Source organism: Bombus terrestris, chromosome 10 (assembly GCF_910591885.1).
Source record: "Bombus terrestris chromosome 10, iyBomTerr1.2, whole genome shotgun sequence".
Lineage (NCBI taxonomy): Eukaryota > Metazoa > Arthropoda > Insecta > Hymenoptera > Apidae > Bombus > Bombus terrestris.
The window spans coordinates 1802128-1828538 of NC_063278.1; the positions used below are offsets into that span (position 1 = coordinate 1802128).

General features: G+C 37.5%; 1 protein-coding gene across 3 annotated transcripts in view; it reads right to left on the reverse strand.

Annotated features, from left to right (window-relative positions):
• Window positions 1-459: 459 nt before the first annotated feature.
• Window positions 460-26411, reverse strand: part of LOC100643702 (choline transporter-like protein 1) — a 51383-nt gene continuing 25431 nt past the window's right edge. For 2 of the 3 annotated variants that reach the window (XM_048409282.1, XM_003398539.4), the window contains exons 2-17: window positions 13025-13170; window positions 8055-8168; window positions 7781-7935; window positions 6060-6128; window positions 5392-5485; window positions 5048-5111; window positions 4854-4962; window positions 4338-4446; window positions 3963-4082; window positions 3236-3361; window positions 3060-3166; window positions 2558-2814; window positions 2295-2461; window positions 2132-2224; window positions 1948-2040; window positions 460-1874 (exon numbers count right to left, since the gene is read on the reverse strand). In XM_048409282.1, the coding sequence (XP_048265239.1) occupies window positions 1821-1874; window positions 1948-2040; window positions 2132-2224; window positions 2295-2461; window positions 2558-2814; window positions 3060-3166; window positions 3236-3361; window positions 3963-4082; window positions 4338-4446; window positions 4854-4962; window positions 5048-5111; window positions 5392-5485; window positions 6060-6128; window positions 7781-7935; window positions 8055-8168; window positions 13025-13075 (1782 nt within the window). In that variant the 5' untranslated portion in view covers window positions 13076-13170 and the 3' untranslated portion in view covers window positions 460-1820. Of the gene's footprint in view, window positions 1875-1947; window positions 2041-2131; window positions 2225-2294; window positions 2462-2557; window positions 2815-3059; window positions 3167-3235; window positions 3362-3962; window positions 4083-4337; window positions 4447-4853; window positions 4963-5047; window positions 5112-5391; window positions 5486-6059; window positions 6129-7780; window positions 7936-8054; window positions 8169-13024; window positions 13733-26411 lie in introns of all 3 variants that reach the window. The other variant, XM_048409281.1, reaches the window with a different exon arrangement.

Consider the following 26411-nt stretch of genomic DNA (forward strand, 5'->3'; position numbering starts at 1 on the left):
AATGGAATGCTGCAGAGAACCGTCGTAAAACTGTAGTGGAACGTGGCAGAAGTTCAGAAAACTCGATCTAGTTTAGAGAGTTGATATCAACGAGGATGCAACTCGAAATAATAATTTACCTGGCTACTGTTGTTTCGTTCAAGTCAGAGAATAATTGCAAGAACCGTAGTCTTACTGGAAACTTTAAAGGATATTTCAAGTCAAGTAAAATTAAAGCTTCACTTCGATGAAATGTTTCCCGTTGCTCGGATCCAAGTGACTCGACCAATAACCGTAAATAAAGAAATTTGAAAGAACATTTCAAGTCATATAAATATTCGGATCGAGGTGTATTCGAATACTACCGATCGAATGCGAGCAACTCGACCAACCGGAAGAAGAAACGAACATAGATGCTCGAGGAGCGGAAAGAAGGAGCGTGTTGTGTCGTAGATAAATGGTGTGTTCATCACATGAGAATGTTCATAAAATACGAATTTTATTAAAATTATAATACTATAATGTTTCGGGGGAGGTGATGGTGTGACTTAAAGCTGCGACCATATTTAAAAATAACGTTGTACTTGCTCATTGTCGACGATCGATCATCGAAAGGTGTGACGCTGGAGATGCGCGTATTATCGATGGGCGGTTTGGTTGCGTGAAAGAAAGGGAGTGGATACAAATACATAGACACGCGATGGTCGATGCGACTGCAATTACTCAGAGATAGCGTTATCGTCGTTGCATTAAGTGCACTTCCGCTCGCGGTATAGCCTTTTCATAAATTTTCAAATCGCTGGCGTGCGTTCAAAAGGCTCTTGGTAAACGCGCTACCAAGTCTCCAACGTGTTCCAAGACGATGCTTGTTTGGACCATCGACAATGTTGCAGCGATATCTCTTCGCAACTGTCCGATTATCATCTATACGCTAATATAATACAAACGAGATGTTTTACACGATAGAAGAGATACTCTACGCGATATATTATCGACGCGAGTAAATGCACAGGAACGGTACGTCTACGTACGTTTGGAACGAGTCATGGAGAAGCGATCGATTTGTATAAAAGAAATATTTCATTCGATGTTTCTCGTACGATTTCGCACGGACCGGAATGTTATCATATTTGTCGTTCATATACGTACGATAAGCTGCGCCGCTGCAAAAATCGCAGAATATAATATAACATAAATATAATATAACACTTTGGGTGGCTTAGATTGCCACGCGGATTTCTTTGATAAATGTGACTCATGGCAATTCGTACCGTGAAAACAATAACGATAATTCCGTTCATCCTTGCGACTGGAAGAACGCGAACATGTGTGCGTACACTGCAATTACGCAACTAAATACAAATACAGCGTTACGTAAAAATTACGTGTTAAGATACAGACAGCTTGTTCGTTGTACTCGTCGATCAGTCAGAATTTGAGTTAAGTTTATCGTTTGTTTAAAAGTCTGTTCAAGCTTATCTTTCTCATTCGTTATTATAAAAAATATAGATAATCTACTTATAGGATGTCCTCCTTTATAGTTACAGTAGTCGTAGTTGTAATTAGAATCTAGAACAGACAGTCAGCAGAGATCCATGATCTAAATTGTCTACCACTTACGTTTTTCTACGTGATACTGTACTTGTACTTAGAAATAGAGGTAAAAATACACGCGACGTGTTTTTGGAAAATTCGCAAAATGGAACGTTCGAAGTTTAATATAACGTTCATTCGCCAGGCGTTTTCGCGTGTTTCGTGCCACGATGGTTTCGAAGACACGATTCGAAGGTTCAGGTATCTTCGAAATGCTGCATAAGATTTTAACGAGCAATAAAACGTCATTACGAGTGATGATCCGCATATCGGAGAGCTTTCTTGCTGTTTTCAACGAATTCCTGAAACAAAGACAGGTATTTCGATATAAAGCATCGTTCTATAATGCACGGCTAATTAGAAAAGGTTAATCACCATTAATCCACGGCTCATGAAGTATGGCCTGTTGATACCATCGTTCTTCGAGTAATCTTCGCAGAAACAGATAAATATCGTATCTATGATCATCTATAACAAATATAAATTTCACAATTACGGACGATAATCGATATCGTTTCACACGCGAAGATACAAGTTTAAAAATTGCTACAAAAGTTACCTCGTATACGGAAATAAAACAATGCGCGACCAACATAGCAAAAAATCCGGCCAACGCAATCGGTACCCATGGATAATGGAGTCCTTCTTTTTTCTAAACAGACAAAAAGGTTAACAGATCCGAGTTTGGAAAAATTGTTTTACGGATGGGCATTGATCTGTACCTGTAGTAAGTAAATTCCTGAAACAACTGTCAACGTAACCACCGTCACTTTTCCTAAGAATAGAACAAAGTCGCCAACACTGTTGATAGCTGCGACTCTTAACACGTTGCTGGCTAAAGCCTGGAAAGCTCTTTTGCCTCCCGTACAAAAATTACATCCGTATATAGCTAGGCAAGCAAACAGATTGAAAGATTAAGATAAGAAAATTGAAGGATGTGGCGAATATTTGCTAAAAAGATTAGTATATATCATGTAGTAGATACCTGTTTCGATGTAAGCATTTCTCGTGAGGAATCTCAAAGCGCACTCGAAACACCAGAAACAACAATGACAGCACCATAAGATTAATCGTACGCAATCGTTGTCGTATTTCTTGAGGCGATTTTGCACGAAGGAAATGACGGCCCTTATCAATCGAACTATACCAATAATCAGTGCGCCAAATGCTACAGTGCCTAAATGATATCGTATGAGATAACCAAAGCTTTTGACGACTGGCAGAGAGAGCTGCTTCTTGTCCCTGTTCGAAAGAATATTTTATTTTTTCTTACTATTGGACGAAACTCGTGATCTTTACGATTTCGAGCGTTTCATTAGAAAATTAAATCTCGTTTTCTATTCTTCTCTTTGGATTACTAGCGTAAAGAACAATATTATTTTATTCGATGAAAATGCAAAGTCTACTAGTCGAGTAAGTGGAATAAAAACGGAATATGGAAATTTCCACCGTATCTACGTGCGAATTACGATATCGATCAGTGTTACCTGGTGAAGAACCAACGTGCAACGGCGCCAGCGACGACTATATGCTGGCAGCCCAAGAGGAATTCGCAGGTGACGAAGAAGAAGAACAGATTGTACCATCTAGTCGCCTGAAAAATGTTACATATTAGTCGTTTCTGCCTCTGTTAAATTTTGCATTACGTAATTCCATCACTTACGACTAGAACAGTATCCTTTCTGAAATGGATGTGATTTTTCCGGTTCTTGTAAATGTTCCCTGCGCTTTCGATCCAAAGCATGCAGTAAAGCCAGCCGCACACGGCGAGACCGATCAGAAGATAAGTCTGAAACCGATGACTGTACATGTTTAAAGCATTCTTCGAGGTAAATTAATCGAAAACGGAAGCTTACAACGCATTTGCTGCAAAAAATTGTTGGAGCTTTTGTTAACGAAAATAAGCACGATATAACAAAAATTAATACGATGTTATATCATAGAAAATAGTATGACAACGATTAAAAGATACAAATTTCAAAGTTTGCCCGGATTTTTATTCTCGAACCTTGTTCTTCTAAGTTTACTACGTAAATCATTTCTTCCGTCGTGTTATTCGACCACAGAGTCATGCGATCTCCTATTTTTTCTACTGTATATCACGTGACTTCAAAATAGGAAGAAAGGAATGCACATTGATAGGAAGATAAAGTAGCCCTCTCGATTACACGGCGAGTGAGAAGAAGCATAACGATAGATAAATATAAAGATAAGAAAATTTGACGTGATCTTGAAACGAGGGTAAAGAGGAAAAAGCATGGAATCCGAAAGCAGCTTTAGATTATTTGATACGCTATGAGTTTGTTCATCGAAAATAGGGAAAAGTTCTTCGAGTGGGCAGAAATGTTGCCTCACTCTGTATACGTTAGTTTTATCAAACATTTACGTACATATACAGGCTGAAGGAGGAGCACTGGCATCGTGTAGACAGCCTTTCCTGCCTCGTGGAACAGCTGCATCACCAGGGCGATTCTTTTTCTCATCACCAGAACGATCAGAAGAATGATGACCTGTAAATTATGTTCAATCGATAACATCGGTGTATTTCGGTTATTTTTTCAACAAATTTAGCGACTAAAATATTCACGAATAGCCGACAAACAACATCTCTAATTTATATGGAAAAATAGATTATAGTTCAACAGATGGTCTGTGAAAATTCCTTAATTATATATCTAGTCGCTAACAAATTTTTTAAACAAAATGTCGACAAATTCAACGACAGGGCAATGAGGCAGAATTTTCAAAATATCAAGACACATTACCGTAACAGTAGACAGTATGATCGCGTAGACCATGTAAGCCTGATCGCTCGAATCTTCCACGTCTATTTCATGCATTTGTACCGCTTTTTTCTCCCAGTACCACGTTAGCCTGCGCAAACACAATATCTCCACTCAGAACACACGATGATACAACATTTAACCATGAATCTTCTTCGTCAGAAGTAACGACGATCATTGATCTCCGCCTTAACGGCTAGAAGAGAATATTCTGATTCTATACTTACAGAGTTGGAAAGATGACTCGTTAAATCCAATAGTACACACCTTTCGAAAATAGCTGATAAATTTACGAAGTTTTGTAAAAAAAGAAATGGTATAATGTCGTGACAATTAATATTTTTCTATACACATACATATATCTAATACCAAAATCAAATAAAAAAAAAGGAATTGAAAATTACTGTAAAGCATAAAAATCGTGTATTCTTCGGCCGTGATATTCATATTTAAACGAATCTAAAAAAAAAAAAAAAAGAAAATTAATCGAAATCTTACCAAAGAAATGCCGAACCACCGATGGACGCCAAAATAACAGCTGTTAAAACGATGTAAACAATCCATTGCACCATGTAGCGGAAAGCAATTAAAATGCCGAATGAAATAGCTGAGGATAAAGAACGAAGAAATGTAAAAAAATGTTCACGTGAAAGAAAGAAAATTTTGTGAGAAAAAGAAGACGTAGTACGTACCTAAAGCGATCAGTAATAAGTAAACTATCTCTCTCCAAGCAACGCTAAGATCCCTGGAGGCTTCCTGAAAAAGAAGGAATCTGTTTCTGAACACGTTTCAGAGAGTAAAATCAACCCGAGGCAAGAAGACGATAAAGTTCAAACTAAATATCTACGCTGTTCCTTTAAGTTTACATAAGTTGCTTAGTTTACACGCTACAAAGATTGTATTTACCTGTTGGTGACGATCTATACCGACAGAAAATGTCGTAAGATTACTTTGATTTAATGTAGCGAGGGATATGGACTTGGTGAAACTTCGATTAACGGGTGTTTAATTGCTATTAAAAAAGAAATTTACAAACCTTGTAAAAATTATCAAGACCGAGTTTCTTGATCAAAGAAGAGATCGACTCCATCGTTTCATTCTTCACGCAGCGATTTAAAAACACCGTGTCCCTACGAGCAAAATGAAATATTAAAACGATCAAAATCATTCGGGAATAAAGCATGGATGTGTCGAGCATTGCACGAATTTATTTATGCCAGAATGTGTGACATTTTATACGATTATAATTGACATTTTGAAAGACAAATTTTTTAAGAGAAATAATTTTTTCCACCGCAGAACGATACATGACCGTGTAATGTTAACCTTTCTCATAGCGTTAACACTGCTGTTTAAATTTTAATGTTTTAAAAAGTCATTAACATAGATACGATCAAAGCCATCATACGTAACAACCATATATTATAATATCAAAGTATTCATATTATCTCATATTTTCCTCAAATCTAAGAAATTCGTTGATACAGAGAAAAATTCGATTCGGTCGAAAGTGAACCAAACGATACAGCAGAGTTAAGACGGAAGGGTTTCACGTTGATCGTATTTGTTGAAATCACGCTTGTATTAAAGATAATGAAATACAAATATAGGTAATAGCAATTTTCGTGCAATGCAGACACCGTTGTTTACGATCCCGCAACTGGAAGTTGCGTACAGGATCCCTTGTATTATGGTGATACTAACTGTTGGCCACATTTTTCCACACACGTGCGCGTTTTCACCCCTCGTGAGTCCACCGTAATCTGCAGGTACCTGAGGGAAATGAATAATGAATGAGTAACGGTGCTAATGCACGATTGCGCGAAAAGTGTCATCGGAAATTGGCAAGTTGCAGCGCGTTTTCCACCCGGGCCGGGTATCGAATTTACACGCAACATTCGCACTAATTAACCGCAATATTTCACACGGCCCGGCTAAGTTCTCCATCGAGATTTCACGCGTAGCATAAAGAATCAGAGATCAGGGTGGGATGAAATAGATCGGTAGGAAGGCGAGTCTTAACCGAGAGTCTACACAAACGTATTCAGGATGGTCACGCTGTATAACAGTTTAAATGACCAGAATTAATACTTTTAAAAACTAGAAATGGAATGGAAAAATTTAGGGAAACGGTCAGTTGAGAATTCTGTTACTTTAGAAAATTTGTTGAAAAGTAGCTTGATGTCGTTATCGGTATTCGTAACGTTAATCTCAAATTAATAATAAAATCGTAATAGGGTCATAGAGAAGCGATTTTACATTTTTAGATAGTTTAGTATGAATTTATACTTCTGTAGCTGGTAATGTCTTGAAGTAAAAGTCGGTCCACGTTCTCCTTCCAATTAAGAAAATTATTTCTACCAATTAAAAATCATTCGTTACTGCCTACGAAGCCTTGACAAATTTTTAGAAATCAAATCTAAGACAGAATAGGGAAATTCTTTCGCTACTTTTCTATCTTTTTCCACAAATCGGTTATTCGAGAAGAAAAACGCGAAGAAAAACTGTGCACGTTCCTGTATAATTCGACGTATTCGCGCGCTCATCCACCATCGCGAACGCCTGGCTGCCTAGAAAATATTAATATCGTATAGCGGATCCCATTGTCGCGAACTTGTTTCATTCATTCAGTCGTCGACGCGCGGAATATTGAATTCCGCGTTGTTGTCACGGCTATGAAGTTCGATGTTAATCCGTCGACGAATTATTAATCCTTCGGGAGCAATGGTACCGTATTTGGCGAGGCTTGAATATCTACACGGTCACTGGGGGTGCTGCTTGCATGTACGCACGTACGTATTTCGATAGATCGTTGCTATATAAATTATCATCGATGTTTATGAGGATAGAATAGATTGGAAGTCGGTGGGGAACGGTTGCTGTTAATTTCAAAAACGAGTTTATAGAGGTTTTAAAGTTCTTTTCGCGAGCTTGCGTATGATTAAAGATTTAACTTTCTTAACTCGGGGCGTTTAATTCAGAAAGATAAATTTCTCCGAAAGAAACACGAATATTCGAAATAGTCGGTAAAATTGAAACGATTCTAGTGGTCGAATGATTTATATACGATCAAATTTTGTTTTTCCAAATGACAAGGGTCTGCTAATAAATATAGGATAATTTTACCATGAATGTAAGATTAGAGTGATCTAGCAGCAGTATTGTATTCATGAACAGCAAACAGGAAATTTTGAATCAAAATTTATCGTATTCTCTTTGATGATTAATTAATTTCATCGTGTGTATGTGACTGTGGATAACGATATATATCAATTAATCCTGCGACATCTCCCATCGAGTTAAAATTGAATGGGGCGATGAAACGTGGAAACGCTCATTCGAAAAGGATCCAACGTAGTTTTAACGTTATTCGAATACACATCTCGCGTCATACATGCTTGAGTCAATGAACAGGTTATGCTTACCGGTCTTTCCTCAGGTCTTTACCCTTGCATGCGAAATCGGAATTATTTGAACGTTCTTTCTCCGTGATACGACCGCAAACGTTTGCACAGTCATCGTAGCCATTTATAACGCGGTAAATGTCTCCTTTCTGCGCGACGATGCTCAACAGGAAACCCTATATTGATAACAGGAAAACGTTTTGTACTTTCTATGTACGTTGTTTCAAAAGAGAAACGAAACAGAGTGAAGAGAGAGAAAGAGAGAGAGACAGAGAATAGAAAATGTTGAACGTACGAAACCAATGACCAGACCGATCAGAACGATCAAACTCAGGATATCGGTGCACGATCGATTGGTAACGAAAAACTGCTCCGACTGCCTCGTCGACATCCTCTCGTGATCCGGTGTCTGAAACGAAAAGTATGCGAAATCGTAACTGTTTTATCGAAATCGCGAGCGTGTCAAGCTTCATTTTTTTTTTTTCCACCGAATAAATATCGTCGGTGATATTTTGTTCGCAAACGAGCAAATGAAATTCGAGGTAAGATTCCGGTTTCCCTTGCAGTTCGGTATTCTCACTCGGACGAATAGACGAGTTGTTTTATTAAAAACGTTTGTCATTAGACGGATAATTGCGCATTTTTTAAACGAAACGTGTCTGAAAAGATGGTCATGCGTTTGAGGGTTAAATTCTACATTTTCAAGTTGTTCGTTTTTCCATTTTACCGCGTAGACGAAAAATTTGTTTCGAATCAGAGTACAGAGAGCAGACGAGCGAGAGAGAGAGAGAGAGAGAGGAAGACGGAGTTGGTAGGTCGAACGTGGACGTCTTTCCGTGTATCGATCGAAAACGTCGAAATCTATTGGCCGCGGTCAGCATTCTGGTAAATTTTCAGCCCGGTGAAATCGAGCGTAGCTAAACGCTTTCAACGAGAATCCGCGTCGTTTCACTAGCAGAACGCAGTTGGTAACCCTGTTAGAAGTCGAACGATCGTAGCAGACATCACCCTAAATTAATTAGACCGTTCGACGATGACCTTGCATTAGCGTGCCTCTCGTAATTAAATTCCGCTCTCTCTCCCTTGACTCGTCTTATTAAAGGCGTGCCATTACGTTCCATTGATAACATCATCGTGTCACGTTGTCAACATTTATTTGCGCCTCGTTCTCGTTAAAGTCGCGTTTACATTAAGCAACTCTTGATCGAGTTCGAGTCGTCGTTAAAAATCGTCCCCGTAGAGCAAATTTTCAGTCAAATGGAAGTTGACCGTTTTTGGCCCTTTCGCAGCCTCTCGACCTAATTACCCGAGTCGTCTCGCACAATCGAACGAATATTATTAACAAAATTTTACTTTTAGATGAAGTATAAACTTAGAAACTCTTTATTCTCGATTTTCACGGTGGAACGAACAACGGAACCGTGAAATTTATGCTATTCGTGTTTTGCAATGGATTACAAGTTTGGTTAAACGTTTTGATCGGGTTTGGCCAGAAAAACGTTAAAGGAAGATATATTGGGATCCCAGACAGGTTTCGTTTGAAAATGCGTGTGTATTGTATGCGAATAGTTATTGCAACCGTATAATTTTTGTTAAATTTAAAAAGAAATTGAACGCAGGTATCTGTACGAAAGTCTGTATCTTTTCGTTCGAACATTCTATTTTTTCCGTTACTCTATTATTTTGTTTGTTTAAACTAATAAATGGTAATAAATAGAGTAGCATACGGTTTGAAATATCGCATATTTTTGATTCCGAATTTAACGAAAAAAAGAAAACAATATTCAGGCAGATAATTAATCAAATGGAACAAGTCTCTTCGTGTAGTGATCGATGCGTTTATTTTGTTTTGGTAGCTGTCAAAGATTATGTTAACAAAATTACCGGATCTTATCGATCATACGATATCTAGTTAATTGTATTCTGTCAACTAGTTTAAAAGGAACATACTTTTCTATATGTAATAACAAAAATTGAGATCTACTAGAACGTTATGAAAAAGACGCGATTCCCATTTTTCTTTTTAAATATTTTAGTCGCTTTAAATCGCCGTTTGAACGCTATCTCTGTAATTTCATCCAGTTTAAAGGGAAACCGTGAAATTTCAGAACGGAACTCTGTCTAAAGAATGGCGGTCTAGGAACTTGATCGATACTACGTAGATAGTATATGTTAATCTTTACCGCGAGAAATTAATACGCACGTTTTTTGTGTGTAAGCTTTTCAAGCAAAATTAAAAGCTTCGTTAAGCCGTCCATTTTTTCGACACGTTCTCCTCGCGCCAATGGAAATTTTGTTATTACATGGAGTAATATTGATCGCGTTATGATGCGTTAATATCATCAAAGCATGGCGCAACGAGCGAGCGAATCTTGACAGTCTTAATATTGATAACAATCCCTAATCGATAATCGAAAAGATAATTATTAATAATATTACAACACTGTTTTACGATATGAAATTATTATTACCATATTATACTTGCGGAAATTGACTGTTTTATTGTCAAATTTGCTACAGTTATGCAGAACAATTAATTGGCGCTGGTAACTTTTAACTGGAATCGTATAAAATTTGACTAATATCAGTTCGATCGTGGTAGAGAGTGCGACAATCGCGCAGGAGAATTTCAGAAACGACAGAACAATGACGAAGACGGTAGTCGTTCGACAGTGTCTCATTGTCAATTTACAACTTTGTAACTCGATTCACCGCTAGTTTAATTGTTAATTACGAAACAGATAGAAAACCCGATAATTATTGCTTTCGTATTTCTCATTACCGAAACAATGTAATCACAGAGACCGGCAATTACCAACTACTATAACGTTGCCACTATTATTATCCCGTGATTATTTATTTCCACCCCATTAACACGTTGGAGCAACAAAAAAATATCTGTTTTATTCGCTTGGTTTCGTCCGCGTTCGATAACGTTAAACGCGCGTGTGCGGTAATAACGATGATATTCGGGTTTTCGCTCGAGTCTCTAGCGAAAATCAAATTTTAATCATCCCGTTATTTCTAAATCACCCTGTAGATCAACGGAACCATCGGTATATAACCGTACAATTAGAGGATACATATAAGCGCAAAAACAGCGGTTTCATCGCAGCGTGAATACACGGTTTCCATGCACGCTAGTGATCACCAGTTTAAGACCACCCCTTTCTCAATTACATTTTGGAATACGGAGAACAAACAGTTATAATTAAACCATTTATCTGCATTTATGGTCGTAAGAAAGTGCTATCCAACACGTTGCATACGATGCGTTATTTCTGGAATTCGCCACCTTGCGACTGCAACTTCGCGATGTATTAAATTTAAGCTTTTTTCCTTGCTTTCCAATCCTCATTTTTCAAGACGGATTATCTATTCCAGAATTTTCCCTCTTTCTTTTTAACTTTATATTCTTGATCGACTTTGTCTCGTTCGCTTTATCATTGGAAATTAAATATCCGTTTATCGCTGCACTATTTTGACCGAATGTATTTGCGTCTTTCTACTTGCAACCCTTTGAACGAAAATGACGAATTTTGACGACGCGAGTTCTCTGTGCTAAATTTAACTTTGATGGGATATATGTAAGCACCGTATTTAAAGCATTTAATTACCGTTATTTGGCATTTATTTATACATCTCAAACATAGATTCCCATAAACATTTATATTCGCTACGCATGTTCTAATAATCATTTATATCTTGTTTAGTAGACTTTGTAAACCAACTAGATCTGCTTTACACTGAATCTTATTTATGAAAAAATAATCATTTATATCTTGTTTAGTAGACTTTGTAAACCAACTAGATCTGCTTTACACTGAATCCTATTTATGAAAAAATAATAGTTTTTAGTGAAATATTTTTTACAGTTGTTGAGCTCGTAATAGTCGCGATAGAATTAACGAGTCCGAACGGCTTTAAGGTAAATGGCAAGACAGAGGTTGAAATGATTTTCGAAAGAAAAAAGTCTTCGTGCGTTTGCTGATGAGAATAATTAAAATGAAAAGCTTTTCCACCGGACTATTTGTTGTTCGTCTCATCCACTTTCGATATTTAAAACTTTTTCTACAAATTTTCTGTTGTTTCTAACGGAATTCCAAAGTTCATTATACGGAACGCGAAATATTTCGCGAACTTCGACGTAATCCGTTAATGGTACTTAAGATTATCATTTTCAAACTAGTATAATTGCTCTTAGTCGATGTAAAAGAATTTACATAACGAAGTAGGAAAAGGATGTCTCATTAGTGGAAGTTTATACACGTATTCCAAAAAATGTGATAAAAATTCGTAATAAGGACGTAATAACAATGTACTAAAAAGTATAATTCAGAACTTGATAGTGTTCGCCGAGTATATGATTACTCCTGTAAGCGGATTTAACAATATATGGATAAGTTACAGCTGTGGTTTTAGTTGGTTAAAGGGTGGTTTTAAAATGGAAATTAAAACGCTTTATAACGTTACACGCGCACATTAATTAGAAATAACAAATCCGCGCGTCTGTACGTCCGACATTTTATTTCGCTTGTATCATTTTATTTTATTACTATATTACGTAATTAACGTTTCTTAATTTTGAAACGAAAGTAAGAGACTATAGAGAACTGGGATTCCTATTTTCATAACTTTCAAGAGCATAGAAACTTGCATTGTGTGAAAAGCACATGAAAAGCTCAAGCATAAGCAATTTAAGGCACAGGTCACTGGTACAGCTCGATTTAAAAACAAATTATATTCCGAATTCCATCTATCTTTCATTTTCCTTCGTATTATTATTACTAGCTACGTTTATCTACGTTTTGATCTTCTGAAACTCGGCAAAAAAGAAAGAGAAATAGATACTCGTCGAGACAGTTTCATAAACAATTCGACCCAAAATGAAAACGTTTCAAACGTAAAAATCCACTCGACATAATCGCTAAACTAAACGCAAACTTTAGACGGAACAATCGTTTATTCATCGCTAACGTATTTGGTTAAATATACTCGAACGTAATTTAGACACAGATACGATAATTAAAGCGCGTGTGCGAGGCCAATACGTTTCTCATGAATAATTATCGCTCTTCTCCGCCATTACGCGAAAAGAATTGCACCCCGTGCGCGAACCGCGCGCGGAATTTCAACGAAATCAGTGACCTGACCTGGCTTCTGTTCCTTTTTCCGCCATGGCGACGAGACGAGACCGGAAGTTTTTATATTGAAATACTCGAGCGGAAATTTCAACCAGGCGTAATCGTAAAGAATAATCCTTACCCCGGGCTCCACTTTGGACGATGGCTCGTCCGTGCAACAGCAACAGCTCATCCTCGAGGAACTGGGTAATCCTTGCTAACAGCCGGTGTATTGCCCCTCTTGATCCTTTCCTGGCTCCGCACTGTCCGATGTCACGAATGCACTCGCTTCCGGGAATAAATTAAAACGGAAGTTCTTTAAAATGGCCGCAGCAACCGTCGCATCGAGGATTCTTGTACCGTTTTGCAACACTTCGCGACAATAAGTATCGTGCTCGAGGAATACGCGATATCTTTAAATACCGATATAATACCGGCCGATAAGACGGAGATAATAAACTACTCCATTTCCTCGATAATATCGGAAATGAAGCAGTTAATACTCGCGTAATAGGAGTATTTATAAGACTTTTTCTTGCGTTCGAATATCACTGATCCACGGTATCTTTACGAGGAGAGTTGGAGTGCGAAAATCTGTTCTCGTTTTCCTCTGTTTTCTTAGATCCTCGAGCCTTCGTACGTTATCTTTCGCGAGATTATTAAATTAACAACGATACTAGCGAAATTTTATAAATCGTAACATCTGTTTTGTAAATCACAACACAACGATGAGTGTACAGCACAACAGTTCACGAAGTACTGCGCTACGTCGCATGAAATGGTCCGTACGACGTCCCTCGTAGTCTGGCCGCCAAGGCCCACCGTACCGTTATACAGACCCTCGATAAACCTAAGGAACCTTTTCAATTTAATCTATAATCCTGCAAGTATTTTCGGTTTATGGATGGTCTTTGGAACAGTTCTTAGGTTTATTGCACGTTCTTACAAATTACGAAGAAAGCGGATATTTGTCTAACGGAAAAGAAGGTTTTTCCCGTAAACAATGAATCATTTCATTTCGTTGGCTATAACATAGCGAATCGTTACCCTCACTTTCCTAACGAAAAGTGTGAATAACGGATCCGCATTCTTAATTCAAAAGGCGCACCTACACCGAGCTTTCCTCCGTAATGACACGATAACGGACTTGCTGCTTCTACGACATTAGTTCAGTCAATACTCTAGCACCAATTCGAAAACTGCCAAGTCATTTACCGATCGGACAACATCTCGGGCTGCTTCTGCTACATTACTATATTCAACTGCAAGGGACTTGTTCTATTACGACAGGACAGTCGGTATATCTATTCGGACTCGATTTCATCTATAAATCAGTTCGCATCTCTATCCTGATTCTCTAACTTGAGAACAGTCAACGTCTCTCTACCGAGTCTTCGCCCGTCAAATCTTCGTCTACGACACTTACATTTTACGCAACGGCGTAACTCTTTCTTGCACCAAATTGTTGGAAATATAGATATTATAACCTGTTAACCGCAGTGTTATATCGCATCAACCAGCTCTATTATCCCAAAAGAAACAAGGGCATCGATCTGTTCGTGGTGTCGATTATTATAATCGTAAAGATTCGATTATTATAATCGAATTTACGACTCCCGTTGACGCGCTATCTCGAGATCGCGTCTCCCCGAGACTGGTCGAAAATACACGTTAGATAGTTAAATATAAACATCAATTCGATGTTTTCTTTCGGAGCAGATTGCAATTTTATTTATGAATCGCGAATTACGAAAAGAAAATAGGAATGGCTATGTCTGAAAGGAAAAATTAATTCGAATTAATTTTCACGTCCGATAGCTTTGAAAAGTCTACGATAATCGTGCAAGTAAATTTCCGTGATGTATAAAATCGTAAATCATATTAATAACATGGCGGATTTAATTAGCGTAACTCGTAAAATTTCAAGGATCGCTTTTACCACAGAAATCTGCAATCCCACAACTTGTAACTCGTCGATCAACGTATTAGTTTTAAACTAATGCCGATGAATGTTTTCCCGTTTGCGAGAGCGCGCGGCTCGGTGCGAAACACAATATTTTCCAGGTTATCCGTTTCTGCACTTATAGCTACCCTGTTGCATATTAGTTTTTGACGTGGACATTAATTATCGAATAACTTTTATGGATTCGAGCAGTGGCCAGTAGCAGGTACGAAACACTGTTTTAAAGTGGAATTTTATTACGCGACAAGCGAAGCAAATGTGAAACTAATCGTAATATAACGTGAACGAAAGTTGGACTCACTTGGGACGCTTTGACCTATATGCTCTACGTGCGGATTAAACCAATTCGGAACTGCGGATGCTGTCCAAACTGGCTCAACGCGATACTTGAAAACGAGTAATAAAAATGAGTAACTATGGACCGACTTCAAAAACTAGGTTACGAAATTGTTCGGATTAAAAACTACTACCGGATACGTCCACCATATTGCATCACGGTGTTACTCCGATTTCTTGATTCGCCATTCACAGTTAAATATGTTTTCTCTCTCTCTGCAACTCTTTGCGAAACCAACTCTACGTCAAAGTAAAAATTGCGTTCTATTTAAACGAACGTTGCTTAAAACGCGCGAACCTCTCTTTACGATATACTAATGTGTTTACAGGCACGAACTGCGAATAAGGAGAAACGTGAGACAGCGAAACATAATATCAAATAATAACGATAAAATTGGGAAATAAATGGACAACTCTGTCCGGCAACCCCGCTAATGACGATCAAGATAGCCGATCATTGTCTACGTGAAAATGTACTCCGCCTTTTTTATGTTTTACGCTTGGTCGCATTAATATTTCCCGGAACATCCTCTTTGGACGCGAGTCACGTCACTTTCGATCGATTAATCGAGCAAGCCTACACGAATAAGCAAAATAACTGGTACATAGGACTACGGGGTTGTTGGTTTGTCGTCTTTTTCGCCCGTTGGAACGTTTTCGGTCGTTCCCTGTACGATATCCTTCGATCGATGAAAAAATATCGAATTTTCGGAAATCTAATAACGCGGTCGGCGTGCGATCGTGTAATTTTGAAATTTCAACGCGCACAGAAGCAGGTTAAAAGAGGGAAACGTCATAATATTTCGTTGCAAAGTGAAAGAGATGATGCAATTTCCGGGCAGACAGCCTATTAAAACTTTGTGTCCCGATTAATCATCAGGATTGTGGTTATGAAACAACAACATCGGTAATTGAAAAGCGAAAATGGAGCAAAGCGCACGGCGAGGTACGTTCTTTGTTAACCTTTTGTGCGAAATATCAATGCGTTGTTTGTCCATTTATTCGTTATGAACGCGCATTATGGTCGGTTAATCCTCTTGAATCGTTTTGAGCAGTTGCGAAACGCGACGGAATGTATAGCATCTTCTTTAGAATTTACTAATTGCGATAGGAGGGAGGAAGAAAGTTCGTAGGGCAAACGTACAGAATTCTTCCACGTTTGCTCAAGTTACATCTTTTATACATCGAATTGCCATTAAGGTCGACATTAAATATTTTACATGGTGCGCGTTGAACTTTGAAACTTGTTATACAGTCATGAAAATTCTGATATATCTTTCTCAGTTTTGCCACCTGTCTTCTTTTTCGTATTCGAGGACCATACGCGACTATAAATTATGCAATTGCTGCACTTTTGAACGTAATAAAGACACGTAGACGAACCTCCCTGAATGCTCCATTTTTGATGAACAGAAATTATAAAAACTTTCGTATACACCTTTTCACATGGAAAAGAAGAATAAAGCGCGAAGAATAGAAAAAAGAACGAAGGAAGATAAACTAACGAAACGTCATTTGAGAGGCACGTACAAATATTACTCATCTTCATCGATCTTCCCGATGGACAAGATCCGGCATCTCCACAGTTGTGTAAAATATGTAATCTAAATATGAAAAAAGATATGTAATCTTACGATTCGAGCAAACGCTTTTCTCACAAAGGATTCCGTATAAACGCTTTGATAGCGATGTTTAACGATTCGACATAAAGCTCGTCATAAATGGTAATTTAAAGGATGATAGATCAATACAGAAGCCATTGAATCATTTAACATATTCGAAATTACGATATAACGATATATAGATTAACCCTGCCAATTATGGTAGAATCGTGGAAACACGTGTTAACGTAATTTCAAGATATTTCAAATAACACACACTGATATACGTACATGTATACGAAGGTTTTTTATAGGTAAGCGGTCGAGTACTTTTGTAAGTCACTCACTGTAAGTACAATCCCATGTAACTTTTCATTATTCCGTGTCGCTAATAATCCATGCAAGCGATTTATGCGGCTATAAATAACGCTAAGGAAAAGAAAGATGAATGTGGAGAATATTCTTGCGATTCGCTATACATATATCACACTATAAAAAGTTAAGACCGAAAGTAGGGAAGAAAAAGAACGAAGCACACACCGCAAGTTTGCCAAGTTTGGTTAAGAAATATACCCTTGAACGTGTTTCGACGCATCCCGGCGAACTGCAATTCACGCGAGTAGGAGTCGATCAACGCGGACTGCGATAAAAATCGAACATGTGCGCGGTTCGCTCACAACCACTTCCATCTTCGCATTTCCTACTTCGGCCTGCTTATTTCCGAATACCACACCCCCGCTTTTTCAACGATGCATGAAAAATGTTGTCGCCACAAGCGGAATCGGAGACCGTACGGTAAATTATCCCACAAAAATAAATTTGCGCCGCGCGTGTTATAAAATACGCTTGCGAAATAGCCGCCTCGCAAATTAAATTACAGATTCGCGGGATGTGGTTTTCAATTTGTAGAAACAATTCCCGCGTTGCGGAATAATTTTGTCTATGTGCCGCCGAGTTATGCCATGGCTTTACCTGGCGTGCCTTTTTAATTCGCAGGAAAACTATTTTTACCGAGTAATTTTACTCGCGTCTTTGTATTGTTATTTCTTAGATGTACGCGTCTATCACCCAAGGGCCGAATTATAAAAATGCGCGAAAGTTGCATGATCGCGACGTTATGCAACGAGCAGAAATACGAAATGAAGTTCCATGATTTCAAAAACAAAAGAAAAAGAAAAAAAGATACTTTGACTTTTTCTCGAACATTATAAAATTGTAGAATCCCGGGTAAAAGTAGAAGTAACGATAAAAATATACGTAGCAAATTCTCAAAATTCTCTTCCGTATTTGGAATATTAAAAAAATGTTAGGTAACGCGACGTTGGCTCCTAGCGCATTCGTTTGCAGGGAGACTATTTTCGCGTTTTAAGATGATTTCACATAGCATATCTCCTTAATTCGTGGTAGAAATATATTTACGGAATAATTTCAACTGTATGCTTTCGAGTTGTGACATTCGCCCAGTTGTGTCGGTCGGGGGTGGCTTTGATCTACTGGCAAACTATCTTTGCGAAATAATTTTTAAAACAAGTACAAGATACAATAAATTTTACTTGCAAATCCACGTTAAAATCCAAACGTTCGGTTAACATTTTACAATTATACGACAAATTGCATATTTCTAGACTTCCTATTTAGAAATATATCCAAATACGCGATAATATAACAGATTTTATTTTCAGAATCAAGTTGAAGTTTCATACTTGCCTGTTAAATTCAATCGTTTCTTATTTACTACTTATACCACTGTCTTGATCACCATAGGCTTGAATGAAGCAAAATACGACAAAGAAGAAGACGAGAAGCAAAGAAGGCTTCTTGGATGAATCGATCATACACGGAGAGAGCATTTCAGGGGTCGAAAAACGATTGGCGCGACGAATTTCGCCGGAGTTGCTTTTTCCCCCGTAGTAGGTCGATAAGCTCGACGCAAACCAGCCAACCAGCCAGGAACAATACAACTTATCGAGCGACACACATACCTCGTTATTGGGTACGTCAGATAAGAGGCGAAGAGAACGAAAGGATGGCGAAGGAAAAAGAGAGGTAAGAAAAGAAAATGGTCGGGCGGGGTTTGCAGAGGAATACGGAGGTACGGTTAATCTCGTTCGAAACCACAGCGAGACCGTGTCACCTGGAATTAAACAGCGGCACGATATTTCCTTGATAACGAATGGAATGCGTCGGGCACGCGAATATCGTGTATCTTGATCGAAATTCGCGAAATTAGGGAACTTTACGGAGCCCGTACCACGGGGAACGAATGTCCCAATTAACGGGCTAGTTCGTTTTTTACAAGTAGCTTGATTAAGTGGTTTGATAGGTTAAATGTTCTCGTTTTACCATGACGATAATGAGATTTCAAGATTTAGAAACTTTGTTTCTCGCGGGCTTGTTTCTTTTCCCATGGAATTAACCGCTTGAAATTTAATCAACGATCGCGACCCGTTTGCGTCTATTTAGTTTTGCGATATTTAGTCGAGGATTGCCTTCGATAAAGTAGAATCGGATTTTATATTGGACGCAATAAGGGAAAATAAATCATAATGATTATTTAATTCGTACAGATTAAAATGGATTAAAACTAACAAAGTTTATCACTGTATAACACACATACAGTACCATTTATAATTACTCGAACGATAGACATTTTATATTTCTACTATAAAATCTTATTAATGGTTTCTTGCTATTGTTAACACGTTTGATTCTTTATTGGGACAATGAATACCGTTTCGATTGTATTATCGACAAGAAATTACGCGAGCGATAAAAGTGTTTTAAAATATTCAAGAGCCGTCTATCGACTGTTGTTGGAATAATTATGCGAGGCGCTATAGATATATATCGAGATTATGTAGAAATAAATTTCGGATACGAAAAGACTGATAATTCTATCTAACGATTAATTTTGCTTTTTATCGATTTTTCAAGGAATTGATTTTCTTCTTAATTAATTAATAGTCCGAAGACTATCTTGCGTACATCCAGCGGGTTATGTCACCCAATGAACATCTTCGATCGTCAAACATCGATAAGATCTTTGACCCAAGACTTCTATCGCGTAAGGGAATTAGTAAGAAACGTTATTTCAAGTCAAGCGGTTAATTCGTTACGAAAAGTATTTCAAATAATAGGGGATGAAATAAAAAGTGTCGTTTACGCAGGTGTTTACTTCGCAGAGGAAGAGCTCGTGTTTCCACAGGTTCTCCATACGGAAACTAATATTATACCTTACGAAAATTCCGCGACATCGATCCTCTCGCGAATACCAGGTCAAATTCCCCTTTTTCCACGGCAATAATTTCAAAGTTCCTAACCCATTTATGTATACACGTTACGAAAAAGAAAGTATTAGGAAACGCTTCGTTCCAAGCCAACGCTTTTATGCGAAATAAAAGTCTTCCCTCTGCTAATCCATTGAATATCAAACAGCAAAAGTTGAGTGAATGTAATTTTGTTGAGAAATGAGGTAACTCATATACTGGCTAGTTATCAGAGTAACTAAAACTGGGTTACCGAAGATTGTTTAAAACTGTGCGGTGAAAAGATTTTGAAAACCTCGTTTTATATAACTCGCAGTATCTTTTTCTGCTGCGTTCGAATCGTGCTACGATATCCTATAGAAGTAGCCACCTTTCTCCGTAATAAATTGATCGATACGTTTGCACGTATTTCGACTTGTTCGAACTTAGTCAAATTAGAATTTAAATAAAACGAACAATAGCGAGGCCGTATCGTCAATTTTGGTCATTTCGATCATTCCGGTAATTCTAACGATAACACGGTAAATTAATTTAAAAAATCCGGAACAAGACACCGCGTTATCGCGAAACTAGCGCTTGATCGTTTAATCGGTGACATTTACTCCTCGATTATCGGTCGAAGAATACGTCGTTGACGCGCACACGCTATGATCAATATCCGCTAGATTCATCGACGATCGCGGACAGTTGTCCACCCAGAATATTTTATCTATGCCCATAGTGGGATTGAAAATCGTTGAATCGAACGATCAAATATTCCACAGGCAAATGACACAGTCGGCGAACGGTAAATTTCGCATTATTTGCAAATCGGTACACGACTGTACGGCTGTGATTCGACGCAACTATTATCGATTCGCATTATTCCCTATTCTTGATTCGAAGCCGGTTACCGATTTCTCCACACGCTACTAAACCCTGGAACGCGTCGACGACCGGCTCGCCATTTTTACACCGATCCACGCACGCTCTACGGTTACCTAGGATTTATTTTATTGTAATTGCACGTATGGATGCCTGGCCACGATTATTTCGTCGTTTTAACGATCGTCGTTAAAACGAAGCCGAGAGGACACCGTTTACGCCGCGTTCTGAACGCGTCGTTCTCTTATCGAACACGTTGGCAAACATTTGTCCGATGGTGTTCTTATAGAAAATCGCCCGGTTGTTTATCATCGCGTAAAAGCGCTCGACGTATAAAGAGGAGGATTAATTGTGGCATCGTGATTGCGGAACGTGATAACCATTTAATTCTTTGTATCGGGAAAATTGGTTTTGGACAGAGGACGAGGAAAATGTGCGGGAAGCTGGAGATTATTGCTTCGAATCGCGGGTGTTAGCCATTGATGGTTTTCTGCCTTCTAGCTAAATAATCTCAGATATTAACTAACTATTCGAAGAAACAAGGAAATTAAGAAAGTGATAATTATTTTGTAGTCTTTTATCGATGATTTGTAATAAATTTGATTTGGTACATGAATGAAAATTGACGAAAAGAAATTATTCAGAAACTTGATTTAGAATAGAAAATTATGTTGTTTCGAATCGTGGATGTTAGCTATTCGCAAAATCTAGATGAATAAATTATTCTGAATTCGGTTAAAATCTGTATTGGAAGTCTATTTATATAAATCTTCGAGATTGGAACGTAGGAGTAGCTAACGTAGATAGGAGGATAATTATAATTATCGATTTTCTAATTATAAAACTTATGTAAGTCGATCGAATATATTATGGTTGATTCAGACCGGCAGTTAAGCGACACGTGGAAGAAGAGGAATCTACAGCAGCTGCAGAGGCTGTGGGTGGAATTAATGGTGATGACAGGATGAAAGAGCAGCTCCGGAGAACAATGGTACGATAGAAATTTATTAACAGAGAAATGATAAATCGCAGCGTTCGTCTCATCGATTATTCCGAAAATCCTATTCCTCCCTTGATATCAACAATTTTATTTTCACTCAAAAATATTCGTCGCTTGTACCACGCGTCAAATTATGTCATCGTATTCGACGGGAATGGAATCGAGAAGAAATTGTTAAAAAAAAAAAAATTGTGAAAATAGAAGAATCTTAAGAACATGACCGTGTGAAAAGAAGCCGTTAAAACTTTTGTAAAAAGAAAGGAAGAGTGATAATCTCTACAGGACAGAAAAGAGAGAAGTTCTTTCAGCCGTGGCTTTATCAAAATTTTAATTGGAACAAACATCGTGACAAAATCCAGTTGCTGTCATAACGCGCGAGATTCGGATCGCTTAACTTTTCAAGTCATTACCACCGCGCTCCAAATGATCTTGCGAAACTCGCGAAACTTTTAAGACGCTTCTGCCCGGATTTCAAGGATCTATGGACTTTTAAAGTTTCATACTGTAATCCATCTCGCTAACGCTAAGTACCGCCAATTGTTAGAAAGAATGGAGCATAGATTTTCGAAACGTCGAGTCCCCGAGCGATTCGATGTAACTTTATTGTCTCGGAATTATTAATATAATACCGTGATAATTCTGAAACCCCTGCGATATCTTCCATAATTTTCCATTTAAAGAATTAAACCTCGTGCCGTATAAAGGAATGTTTATACTTTTATGAAACTTTATTTCACTTGGTTTCCATCAGAGTATGGTAATATGGAATAGGATACCGTTCTCCATACGAAAATAGACGACGTATAAAGAATACAATTTATCGAAGGAATTTAATTTGAAAATGCACCAAGTTCTCGTGCGCGTAATTCTCATGTATAATAATAATTGGATCAGCTCTGAAATATATCTCTCCCTCTTCCTGTCTGTTATAAAAATAACAATGTTTGTATCCATGAAACATGATATTCACCTTGTAGTTTACCACTATTGTCCGGTTTGCCATGGATATGAATTATCAGTGATTATCAACTTATTATCTTTGGTTTATCCATGTCAGAGCCAGGTACGTGTACAAAATCGATTAATATTTGCCGCATAAGATCCATTTTCTCAACGAAGTATTATCTTACAAAATTGTATTCTTTGTTTTCGATCTATATATATATATATCTTTTTTTATGGAAAATCATGTCGTATATGAGAGAATTATGTCTCGCGTGATCTCTTGTATATTGCACAAAAATGTCCTTCCATTTTTTTCATATAAAAATACAATGTGAATCCAAGAAACATTGTGATTCATCGAGATAATCACACGTCATTCATTAGCTTGGGAGTAAAGTGGCTTTCGATTGCTGCGTAGGGTCATTAACGATTATTCTCGATATTAACAATCGAGGCTATTGCTGATTTATTATCGGGATATATTTGTAACGCGAAATAGATCAGCATGATTAGGATTAGCTACTGGATATGTCAGCGATAACGTTTTGCGGTAATCGAACGATGATTGCTAATTTGTATTTGTCCGAACTCGCTATGAATGATGACTCATAGCGATTAGAATTGTTAGGCTACAAACATGATCGAATTCGTGTCGAGTGGTGACTGGAATACAAGGAAAAACTTTTAAAATCGAGTGCTTTGTTTGAAATCTTTACCGTTAATAAGCTTTTGTGGCTTTTGTTAAAAATTGAAACAAAAGAAGAAATTAAACGCGAAAGCGTTAAAAGAGCGCGAAATAAATCTCTGTAATTTAGTTTTCGCGTTATTTTTAAATGCAATGTCGTAGGAAAATTGTATAAATTGACTTAGCGTGTTTATCGTAATTATTGTCCATATTCCAGCCCGCGTTAACATTAAAAATATATTGCAATAAAATTCGAGTACTAGGAGAACGGTATTTTCAAAGAATGGAAATTATAAATTATGATAAATCTGCGCTAATACATAGACAGTCCCAGTGTACCTTTCAGTCAGATAGTCCAATCGTTATATAATTTTTGTTTATTCTGAATTTACATATTAAATATAGAAAAAGTATTAAGTACAAAAATAACAAAGTCTTTCAAGAGCCATTGTAACTATCGATTCAAAGATAGACGATATCACGAAATTCGAATTAAAAATTTCTCGCTTCACTCAACGAACGTAGTTAATCGTTTCCTCTTATGGATCCTCCTTCCAAAAGTCTTCTAAATTTTTGATAAACTGGAAGAAAGAACAGTCGTCGTAAAAGTGACGCAAGCATCTATATGCTAGAATTATTAATGTTGCAATTAATTATTATTGTTGCAATCTTCGCATAGAAAAGGATTCTTCTATCCGTAAAAAATTCTGTTACCATTCGTTAAGATTCTTAAGAGTTTTCTGAACGTCGTAATAAATAATAAACGAATAAAGAGCAGGCAGCTATTTATAATCAACTATTTCATCAATTGGTATCTTACTATTGAGAAAAAGGATCGTCTTTCACGACTCGAAATCTTCAACGTCGTGAATTTTTCCTTATTCTACAATAACAATGCTGTAAATTATCGCCAGCGAATCGAAACGATAAGATTACAATCTGCCACTCGTTTTATTCGGAACGTATAGTTGTTTCGTTAACTTTATTAATTAATAAGAATCGGATTTCTGTCGATTGGTTCGGAGAAGATTCACGGACTTGCGATAAGTGAAATTTTAACGCGATATCTATAGAAAATATATGAAATTAGAGAATATACTTTACGTAATACAACGGCGATTTAATATCTTTGAAATCAATTAGACGAATTGCTAATCAATTTGGATATTTCCACCCATAACTGTTATTTACGAATACCATGGAATTATTGCATCGATTTATTCGCCACTCTCGTTCGGTTAATAACAAAGAGGCAATTTAGTTTTGTCACTAGGAAATTTTGTATAACTGTTATCACTACCGCTAGGCAGCATTGATCAACGTTGGTTAAAGGTATTTAACGTTATTTATAAGGACCCGGTGCCTGTTATTAATGCCATTTAAATCTGAAACAGTAAATCGCAGCGAACAGTTTGAACAAAGAGTTAGACGATTAATTTGCGATTTAATATTTTTTATAACCTTTGGACAATAATTTCGTGGTTAAGAAGGAAATTATAAAATTTTTATAATTTCGTTATTTGAAAGCGTAAGAGGCTACTTATCGTATAATATACACCGTTTCCATTTTTAGCGCTTTATTCGGTAAAAATTTCAATGAAAATTAGTTGCGAAGATTGCGCAAGGATTTAATGGAAAGTATTTGTTGAACGTTGCCCTCGAAAATTATAATCTCCTTTAAAGTTTGCCAATTTTGTTTTAATAAGAAAGAAATGCGAACGATAAATCATACGGGGAACGTAACGCGTCGGTTAATAAAAAGCTAAAAATGTAAAAGTTAAGGAGATATAATAGAAAGTCAGAGGTCGATGGAAAGATTCGGAAAGATTGTAAAAAATAAGAAAAGACCTGCTAAAAGGAGGAAAAACCTATAAAGAGGAAGCAAAGAAGTCACAGATCGATGAATATAGATTCTAAGAAATCGTAAGAAGGGTCGCGAGGGGAAATATATAATTAATAAAGAGGATAAAAGATTTATTCAAGATTATGTAGACTGTAGATGCTTACGCAACCTCATATTTTATGAATACACGAGAAGAAATGAAACTGAATTAAAAATTTGTTTCGCTCTTTGACAAGCTCCGATAAGTACTTTGACGAAGGATATTTTAACGAATACTTTGAGCGTGTTTTATATATTTTGGCGTATTGTACCTTTATATCTTCTATAAATATTTAATCTAATCGTAACGAATATTTTACTTTGGATACGTTATATACAACATTTCCATTCGTTATGTATATTCCGCGGATCGTTGCATTCTCATAATTTTCTACAACTTTCAATTTCCTTCAAAATATGTATGAACATTTTATTCCACCTTGTTCGTAGAAAATTAGCGACCATCGCATTTTCCTTGCAATGGAAAGTAACTGAGAAATGGATATTTGTATAATTTGCATATGTAGAACCGTGTTATATCGGATGCGACGATACCAGACGAGACGCGAGCGTGGAACGCCTCGAGTCGAACCGAGACAATGGCGAGGACGATGTCGAAACGGGGCACGAAATCACCGTGAACTCGTTGCAAACGTACGCGAGAGGAATTAACCAGAATCGTGACTCACTCGCCGATTGCCACCGCGACACGGTAACGAGAAATCTTCGCCGTGACACCATTGTCGGATGCCCGCGACTTCCGGCAAACTCGTGCATCGACCTCGGCGCTTACTAACGAGCAGAGGTCGCGCCTATCGTCGAAATCATCGCGGAAATCCCGCGAGAATACCAGCTGCGCCAGGATATTTCCAAATAACGAGCCCTCGCTCGAATTCTCGATTGCCAATTCGCTCTAGTTGCAGTTGTGTACTCTCCGTCAGCCATCGCTTCTCGGACCTTTCCTTACTTTTCCTCGAGAGTTGCTCG